The following is a 9,551-nucleotide window of genomic DNA, read 5'->3' as shown; positions in this document are numbered from 1 at the left end:
TCTCTCTCTCTTTCTCGCTCTCTCTCTCTCTCTCGCTCTCTCTCTGTCTATCTTAAAAAGAAGAAGGTTTTTCTCAGCGCTTTCTTTGATGTATTTCATCTGACATGTTTTGGAACTGTCCTCTTTTTCTCCATCATGTACTGTTGGATGAGGACATACTGCATACCCAGTCCAGTCACCCATAAAAGTATAGTTCAACAATTTGGACAATATTCACTTTTTTTTCAAAAGTGAAATGTGAAAATTGCAGCATGTATTGTTCTTTGGTTATTTTCATTAATAGCTGTATCTAAAGGATGAGTCACTTTGTTCTGTAACATAAAACATAATGGTAAGTCGGATAATATCCAATAAAATAACTTGTTACCAAAATTGGCACTTACAACCAAACTCATGCCTGTAAATACCAGCTGGTTTGCTTAGCATAGCAGAAAGACTGGGAACAGCCAGTCTGATTCTGCTCCAAGGTAACAAAATTCACTTACCATCATCATTAAAGCTCATAAATTAGCATGTTGATTTTTAAAAAAAAATGTAATCTATATAAAAGCTTAAGTATAAAAATGACACTAACATACAGACATTATTATTGTCCAAGATGGTGATTCCTGCCTGAAGCTGTTATTGTCAACGAAGTCATGAAGTAGGCCAGAGGACTTGATGTCGAAAGTTTTTATTTTTAATTTACTGCAGTGTACACAAAAATTCTACTTTTTAGGGTTGAAGCAGTAAAAATGCTGGAGGTGGAGGAGGTGAATAGGTGGTGTCTGTTGTTGTAAAAAGGAGAAGGAAAAAGGGGATGGAGAACTCTGTTGTGCCATCACCTCTGCCATTGATCACAAACTACTGTAAAGTTCGGGCACTGGGCCAAAAGCTGCATTTTATCCACATTAATAAGAGCCTGTTGGGCCGAGTCAACCACTTTCTATTGAAGCTGCTGCTGTAAAGCATGCTTATGTAAACAAAGGTTCTCCAAACATGATGGAGACTTGCCACCACACTGAAGGTTTCTAAAAGGCTGTCATAATAAAATTTATGTTTTATATTTTCTTATTCAAAATGAAAAAAGAAAACAATGATCATACTGACGTCTTGTCTGTGTGTCCAAACTTTGTCCAAATGTGGCTGTTCTGACATATAATCTATCGTCCTCTTCTTCTCCTGTCTCTTCTAAACCTATTAAATGTCTTGTTATGCTCTGGCCTGCATAACAACGAGAGGATTTGAATTATGCATTGCCTGCATTACAAAAACAAATATGGAGTATAGAAAGTCATTCTATTGGCATCAATGACTGACAATGAGAGCTGTCCATTACCTACCCATACCTGTCCATTTGATCTTAGGACTTTCATTAGGACTTAAACAGTGCACCTGAAAGATTGTCAGTCCTCCTGCTATCCAGCTATCATAACATACATATGTGAACAAAATAAGTCTACCTGTCTACCTAAATAATACTTCAGCCCCAGATAAAGCGGCAGAAAATGGATGGATGGATTTTTCCTGCAATAAATTCACTGCTATCTTTCTGTAAACTGAAATAATATGCAAGATCTTTATATTCAGTCAAATGAAGATGAGCTTCATCAGCTGAGTAGTTCATACAACTGTAGATCTTCAAATCCCATCATCAGTATTATCATTGCAAACACCTTTTATAAGTCTTGGCTTGAAAACTGAAGTTATGCATTCATCCTACTTCAACTAAGCAGGGAGACATTCAAAAACAAAATAAAATAAGTTGTCTCACCAACTGCATGCATGTAAACACAGCTGATGCTGAATGTTGTGTTGAGGTCAGTGAGTAGCCAAAAGCTTTCAGCTGCTTAAGAATCTTAAAAGCGGTGCTGAAAACATGAACTCCAAATGTAAACACATCTCAGCTCAGTCACTGTGTACTGTGTACTAGCTGCTTTCACGCTGTCGATTGATCATTGATCAGTTAAAAACATCTACATGCCTGAACAAGCTGATACATGTTTATAGGGATGTGTTCGCTACAGGCTCAAATCAGATGCTTTGATCTTAGTTAGGAAAGATAAAGAGCTAATGTATGTGGGATATAGTAATAACTGTACTAGAATACTAGCATTGATTAGTTATTTGTGCCATTGCCAAATACAACTAAAAACATGAAGTAACATGCCATTAACTGTAAAAATCTAATGCAAACAAAGGACTAAAACTATATTTGTAAAACATACATGAGGCTTAAGACAATGTATTATTCATCGTAAACAGTAATATGTCCTGCAGTGATGACTCAGAAGGGGTGTGCTCACCACAGAGCAAGACAGAAGCAGTTTTGCAAAGACAGAGGTTGTTGTCCTTCCCTTCAGTTCAAGTGCTCTGTGAAATGGGAACTCGAATGTTGTATTTGCATTTTTTTTTTCACGTGGTTTTTAAGTCTTAGTAATATCGTGATCATGACGATTATTATCAGGCTCACCTTGGTCATTATCATGGTCCAGCTTCAGCTCCAGCTGTCACATACACTGAGGTGTTTACAGAAGGAAGCAAACATCCGGCACTAGTTTACTGTGCCTTCCTTTCCTGTTGTCTGTTTGTCCATTGATGCTGTAGACAGCTGAAAGCTGGAGACAAAGATGCTTCTGACAGCCTATGTCCAGTATTTGCTTGGATGTGCTTTATTTATGTTTTTCATCAACACGCAGTGAAAGGGTGATGCAAATATATTAGTTTATAACAAGAGAGGGTTTGGCTGGGTTAATACAAAATGACTGTGACTGCAAATGTAATGTCAACACAAATAAACAGATTGGATATGAGAGTATCAATCAAAGGGAGAAGATTATTGATTATTTTAAATTTGTTTCACTCTGTGGATGTAACAGTTTGTTTATCACACACATACAAAAGTTTATTTTCAATAACTTTGGTAATTTTACAGTTAATTTGAGCCTTTGGCAGGCTGAGAGGAAAGCCTGCAGGTCTTCTTGAGCTGAGTTTCATTTATGAGACCCCTCGCTTTCTGTTTTGACTCCATATAGTATATTCTATAAGTTTAAAATGGACATAATGCCAATAACCTGCAGAGAAGAGGCATTGCCAGCGGTTATGATAAATGGTTCTTCTTTGCTTTCAAGTGTTATATGGCTTCTGTTCCTACTTTGTGTGTTTTATGTGCTGTCATGACAGAGATCCTCATGCTGCCTGTTTTTAATGTAATATGAGTAATTTCCATCATCAAACTGTCCTCCTCCTCCAGGTCATTCCAGGCAGCTGACAATGCAGGGTCACTTTCACAGCATGTCAGTAGTTGGAAAACAGTCAGTGACACTACAGACAGACAAGCATGTGATGCTGCTGTGATTCTGGGCTGAAAACAGGGTTCATTTTCAATACTGTAAGAAGTTTTTCAGCATGAACATGTGCCACATCGCAGGTCATAGAGCTTTACACTCCAGCACTCAGGACGTTTTCATATGTCACAGAGCTGTCCATGATGACCTCTGCAACCTTCCTACCTCCCTTGGCATCACACCCACAGAGAGCTCATCTGGATAGATGACTTTTAAAGCTCCTTTGGTGGATTCTTGAAGGGTGAAAACTGTTTTCTAACTATTAGTGTGAAGTCTCAGAGATTATATTACAGAGATATTAACAGGACTTTTCCAACTGGCCTCATGCTGTCAGGATTGGGCCCAAAGAGAAAGGTCCTTTCTCCTTTTCTTCCATGTATGTATAAATGACTTTCCTGATAATAATTGGTAACTTCTAACTATATCAGGAGACATATCATGTCGCTGAGAAGATTTAGGAGGTCTGTGCCCATTTTTATTCACTTGGACAAAGAAGAACTGATGACAACGAGTTTAGCTGTAAATGTCATGACATCTACAAGACAGTAGTCAGCAAAACGCTAAATTAAGTATTAATAATATATTTAGGGTTTTTTTTTTAAATTTAATTTATACTTATTTCAGTGCGGTTTGTGCCTTATAAAACACTTTTAGTTGCAAGATGAACCTCTAGATGTTATAACTCACACAGTTTATTCAAATAATCCATAGTCTGAGTATTAGGTCTATTTAACTCCAGCTGTGGGACTAAGGATGTCAGCTGTCCTGAATAATTATTTAGCGCTTGAATGTGGCTGCGACTCATGATCTCAGTAGCCTAATTATAAAATCTGCCTAGGGTGGTGTGTGTGCGTGTGTGTGTGCGTGCGTGTGTGTGTGTGTGTGTGTGTGTGTGTGCGCGCGCGCGCGTGCGTGTGTGTGTGCAGTGGTGCTTAAGTACCCTGGTCAGCGCCGGGCGGCACACATGCACTTCAGCGAGCGGAGGAAGTTCACCGGAGCAGTGTCTCTCTGTCAACAACATCCAAACCTCAAAACCAGCTGCTTCCCTCCTTCCGTTTTTAATAACTTTGCGAACCTCGCAGGTTCCTCCTGACCTTTTTACTCTACTGGGATCTAGTTCTTCAGGACAACCTTTCTTTTCCAGCTGAGCATGAACCAGCCGCGCCGCGCCGCCGTCTGCGTGCCGTGAAGCGGGCTACTTTCTCCTTTTGTCCTCCTCCTCCTCCTCCTCCTCCTGCTGGAGCTAGAGAGATGCCCGGGGCAGGATGTGCTCCAGCCGCAAGATCCTGTGGAGCCTGCTCCTGCTGTCCTTGGTGGAGGTGGGCTTGGGTGTGGCGAGCATCGTCCTGGGAGCCGTGGGCATTAGCTGGGTCCGGGGCCAGCACAAACCGCAGCAAGGTGACGCGTCACCGGTCTGGAGCGGACTCTGTGTACGTCCTGGGAACCACTCTTACTTTTTTCCACGTTTATTAGCACAGATGATGAGTAATGGATGGTTGAAGCACAGCTAAAACTCAGCGGGAGCCATCAGCCTTTTATTTACCATCCTTTGTAAGCATATTCTGACATGGGCTGCATGTATAAGTACAAAAACAAGGCAAACTGTATTATATTCCTATAAATTAATAATATAATTAGTCCTATTAAGGAAAAAAGGTGATTAATTATTATTATTTTTAAACAGGTTAATTGTTTTCACAATGATTGTGACAGGCAAACAGCCTGTATGTAGAATGTAACACTTGCATATATCAGATCAAACCACAGTAAACTAATGTTTATTTACATAGCTCATAAAATATGTTAGTCCTTCTAATAAGAGGTTTGAGTTTGGTCTGGGACTCATAAACAATTCTCTATTGATGTCCTGCACATTTCATTGTTAAAGGTTTTGGTTTGAGAAATGTTGGGATATTTTATTGATTTTTTGCTTGTGCTGGTGGCCGTTGATCTAATATTGACCACTAATTGGAAGTTGTGGCTCATCCCCCTTAGGATTAGTAACCTGGCCGTGGTGCACACTGAATATTTTTGGATATGTTTGTCCTTTCTGTGGTTGTCCATTAGCTCTTAGTTATTTGGCTCACTAGATGCCTCTGTGCTGGAGCTAACCATCAGTTTCATTAAGTCCTGCTTGCATTATTGCTCAGTGCTGTCGAAGAGCCAAAGCTTTTATGCACAATGGTCTTCTCACTCTTGTGTATGTGTGTCCACTTGTTACGGTGCTGCTCTCAGCCTTGTTGTCTTGATTTTGCTGGTGAACAGTGGAAAGTTGAGTTCTGGATGTTTTAGTAGTCATCTATAACATTGACTCAGCTACCGTACGATGACCTCTGCTCCGGCTGCTGTTACTGATAATTACTGACCATGTCAGTGTCTAATTATTGCAAAGTTTCTAAAAAACTTTCAAAGTGTGTAATGATGTGGAGGAGTACAAGAAAGACACTGGGAGAGACAGAAATTAGTGATGTGAGAACAAGTGCAAGCGGAGTGTGTGAGCTGCTGCAGAGCTGTTATTCAATGTGACATCTATGTGTCGTCTCTGAGTTGAGCACTGTCTGCTGAGTCAGCCACCTGCGTCTCATGATGCCCAAAGATTTAGAAACTGGGAATCATGAAACCAGATCGACGACTGTTTCTGAAATACAGCAAATGCTCAGATTTTAGTGTGAAAGAAAAGTGATTATGATTTATGATGAAGGCCATGAGAGTTCTTTTCAGAAATATCAAGAAGCCACAAATGTTACTGAATATCAGACGATTTTAAGTTGCATCTTAATGTCCTTTAATTACTACAACTCACTGAAACTGACACTGCAAATGACAATGAGAAGAATCCAAGGAGTGGCACCACAACACACACACACACACACACACATTAGCATCCACCAACTTTCAGCAAAACAATGCAGCTCGCAGCTCATTGTGCTTGTAAGTGCACTCTGCCAGCATAATACACTGCCATGCTCTTCCAGTTCATTCTGAATCACTGACATCCAGTTCAATGTGGCTTCCTGCTACAGGCCCACCATGACACTCTATTTTTAGTGGGAGAAAATTGCATCTGAATAAATGAGTGTATAGAGCACATTCACCCTTCCTGTTGCCAAGACAGTGCAGAGGAAATGATAAAAATATTTTATATGCTAACCAGTAATTGTCTCAGTGACAAACTCTTTCAAACTTTTGCAACATTTGCTTATTTACTGTTGTCTCTCTTTTCAGTTTCTGGTCTGTGGGATGTGTGGAGTGTTGTGTGCTCGAAAGAGGACAGGTCTTATTGTAAGTACTTCTATATATTATTTCTTTTGTTTCCCTAAGGCCCAGTAGCCTTTTTTGTTGTTGTTTCTTCTTCTTCTGTTAGATGGCGTTCTCTTTCTATAAGCAGCTTTTGGGGAAATATGGTCGTTTAAGTTCCAGCCATGTAGCTTAGCACTAAGACTGGAATTAAAAGGAAGCAACTAACTTGTGTCCAGTGTGTCTAAAGTTCACTCATTAACACATCGTATCTCGTTTTTTTGAATCTGTACAAAAAGCATAGAAGGTAAAAATGTTTTTTTCATAAGTTTTATGGGGCTTTGGAGCCAGACTATATCCTGTCCAGTACCTGATGCTTCAGTGCTGTCCAAAAGTTGCAAATAAATGTTGGCTCACACACATTCTGCATGTGTTACCCCTGTTGTGTGTGTGTGTGTGTGTGTGTGTGTTGTCCTCTGAGCAGGTGCATACAGTATGCTCTGAAATAGACATCTGAGGAAACCAGAGGAGACAAGCAGTCACCTCTCCTCTTCTCTTTCTGTCGCTCTTTCCATCTTTTTCGCTCAGTGATCGCATCGCGGCCTCCCAGTGACTCCGAGTCCTCATGTTTCCCTCTGACTCTCGCTGTCTCCTGCAGGGAGGGCGCTAATGATGGATCAGTGTCAGCACAATCTGCTGTAACAGAGACATCCCTCAACCTTCTTTACCCCGTGCCTCGCTCTATCCATGCCCACCTATCGTTTGTTGTTTTTGTCGCGATCTTCCACCTCGTGCCTTTCCCTTTTTCATCGCTGTCATTCATTTCTCATCCATCTCTTTTCAATCTCATTTGACCAGTTTTGATGCTCTGACTCTCAATTTTCCCCATTTTTATCTTGCTCCATCCCCTCCCTGCTTGTCTGCCTGTGGGGTGATGATTGCATTAGGTTAGTTTGGCTCAGGACTCCTGCCAGCCACTTTCCACACTTCACCGGATAATGACTGAAATTGGAGATGCCCTTTTTCCATGCGGTTAAAGGCACTAACGGCATCTGCTCTGGGAGCAATGAAAGAGAACCTGCACTCTCGACACAATACACAAACACACGTGCATATATACAATCAATGGTGAGAAGAACTGAATCTAGTGGAATGTATTAATATGACTAAAAAGCAGCAGCACTACAATCCGCTCTTGCTTTAAGAACAATCAGATTCTCATACACTCGTGCTTCAGTTTCCAGCAGATGAGAACAATCCTGAAGGAGTAATCAGTAAAATGTGATCGGCTGAATACTCTAAGTAAAATCTCCCCTCTAATCCACAAATCAGACACACACACAAGCACAAATACAGCAAGTGATGCGCCCATATTTTCAAGCCAGGCAATATTTCTGGAAGAGACTGTGTGATTTGAGGACGATCCAATTTTCTAATAGGAAATGAGATTTATTTTGAGTGATTCACATTACTCATCACAACCTCCGCTCTCCAACAGCAGAATGATGGAGATGGAACTGCTCAATAGCAGTTCGTGTAATTCCCATCTCATCACATTTTGTCATTTTGTTTACAGTTTTGTTGATGGGATATCAATCCTGTCTTTTGCATTAAGATAAACCATCTATCTGTCTCTGCCCCTCAGATGATCCTATTCTCCGCGTGCTGCATCTGCGGTTTGATTGGTGGCATCCTCAACGTCCAGTTTGTTAGGGCGCTGGAGAAGCGGCCAGAGTCGATGCGTTCAATCCACCTGGCTGCCATGACGCTGGCCTGTCTGGGTAAACAAAAAAATGACGCAACACAACAAAACATGATGTAATGCAACACAGCGTAATAAAAAATGCCACTGTTGATAGGTGTGACATGCCAATGCTATCAAAATATATGAATGTTGATGGAATATGTTTATGTTAAAGTTTCCAGGAAAAGTGTGTGTACTGTACATTCAAGAATATTTAATAAAGATTAAGGCAAAATATACCTTTGTATGTCATACATCAATAATGCCAAAAAAGACTTTGTCTGAGTCTCCCATGACAATCAATTTTCGTTATCACACAACTTTAAAAAATCCATGAAACCCTAAAGATGGAACAGCCTGCTCTTTAAAAATGAATAATTCTTGCATTTATTCTCAAGCTGGCTTTATTTTCCTATCTTGTCCAGGGATTTCGTCCTGTACCTTATCCGCGTGGTTGACCTGTCGCCTGGCCAGCTCCGAGCAGCAGAGGATGTTCCTGGAGAGGGAGCACTCGTTACACCACTCACACGAGATGACTGAGAAGGTAAGAGAGCGTGATAGTCCAACTTTTGCTGAGAACAGCTTGTATAAACAGCCTATGTTCAAGTTTGCTTATGACTTTCCCCCATAACAGGAGACCCTGGACAACTCCAGTAATGGCATTCCTCAGATCTCCTACAACGGACACACTGCAGCATCACCGTGACGACACATCAGTAGACAAATGCAGCATGTACTTTCTTCTACATATCCTGCAGCATACACAGTAACTTTATTCTGACTACAGGGAGTCTCTTGCCTTGGAACCAGTTTGTCTGCTTCTGGAGTAAGAAAGACATTTTGACAGGGAGGCATTTGTGCTTCTGAATAATTATGCAAACATGGGTTCAACCCCCCCCCCCCTGTTCAACTCAGACCAAAGCCAGGATGGAGAGCTGACATTTGGGTGACAATTCAGGTGACAAACATTTGCTTGACATCATCTGACCTTTAATCTAATTAGATATTTTATCCAAAAGATGCCTCAAAGTGATGAGCACAAACCAAGCATGCAGCGGATTCACTTGTTTTGAAGAACTACTGCTATTCCCATCTCAATGTCCTTATTCTCCTTCTGTCTTGTTATGGATTAATAGAATGCAGATGTTGAGATAGTCTAATAATGGAATGCTTTGACATGAAAATACAGTGATGCACAACATACTGTACTGTATACCCATGCTTGTATACCAGGAATCTAATCA

General features: G+C 40.7%; 1 protein-coding gene across 2 annotated transcripts; it reads left to right on the top strand.

Moving 5' to 3' along the window:
- Positions 1-4,591: 4,591 nt before the first annotated feature.
- Positions 4,592-9,069, top strand: tmem196 (transmembrane protein 196). 2 transcript variants are annotated; one of them, XM_026300781.1, is made up of 5 exons: positions 4,592-4,738; positions 6,552-6,608; positions 8,209-8,344; positions 8,733-8,851; positions 8,942-9,069. In XM_026300781.1, exons 1-5 carry the CDS (start codon positions 4,592-4,594, stop codon positions 9,011-9,013), a joined length of 531 nt encoding a protein of 176 aa, XP_026156566.1. In that variant the 3' UTR covers positions 9,014-9,069. The 2 variants fall into 2 exon arrangements, with proteins under 2 accessions (XP_026156566.1, XP_033181334.1); XM_033325443.1 differs by having other exon boundaries at positions 4,592-4,756.
- The last annotated feature ends 482 nt before the right edge of the window (positions 9,070-9,551 follow it).

Source organism: Mastacembelus armatus, chromosome 11 (genome assembly GCF_900324485.2).
Source record: "Mastacembelus armatus chromosome 11, fMasArm1.2, whole genome shotgun sequence".
Lineage (NCBI taxonomy): Eukaryota > Metazoa > Chordata > Actinopteri > Synbranchiformes > Mastacembelidae > Mastacembelus > Mastacembelus armatus.
The sequence above is the reverse complement of the archived record's forward strand: the minus strand, read 5'-3'. Positions and strand labels throughout refer to the sequence as shown.

Coding starts and splice junctions, on each gene's coding strand:
- tmem196 (XM_033325443.1), top strand. CDS start 4,592: ATGTGCTCCAGCCGCAAGATCCTGTGGAGCCTGCTCCTGCTGTCCTTG. Junction 4,757..6,551: donor CGGTCTGGAGCGGACTCTGT/GTACGTCCTGGG, acceptor CTCTCTTTTCAG/TTTCTGGTCTGTGGGATGTG. Junction 8,345..8,732: donor CATGACGCTGGCCTGTCTGG/GTAAACAAAAAA, acceptor TATCTTGTCCAG/GGATTTCGTCCTGTACCTTA.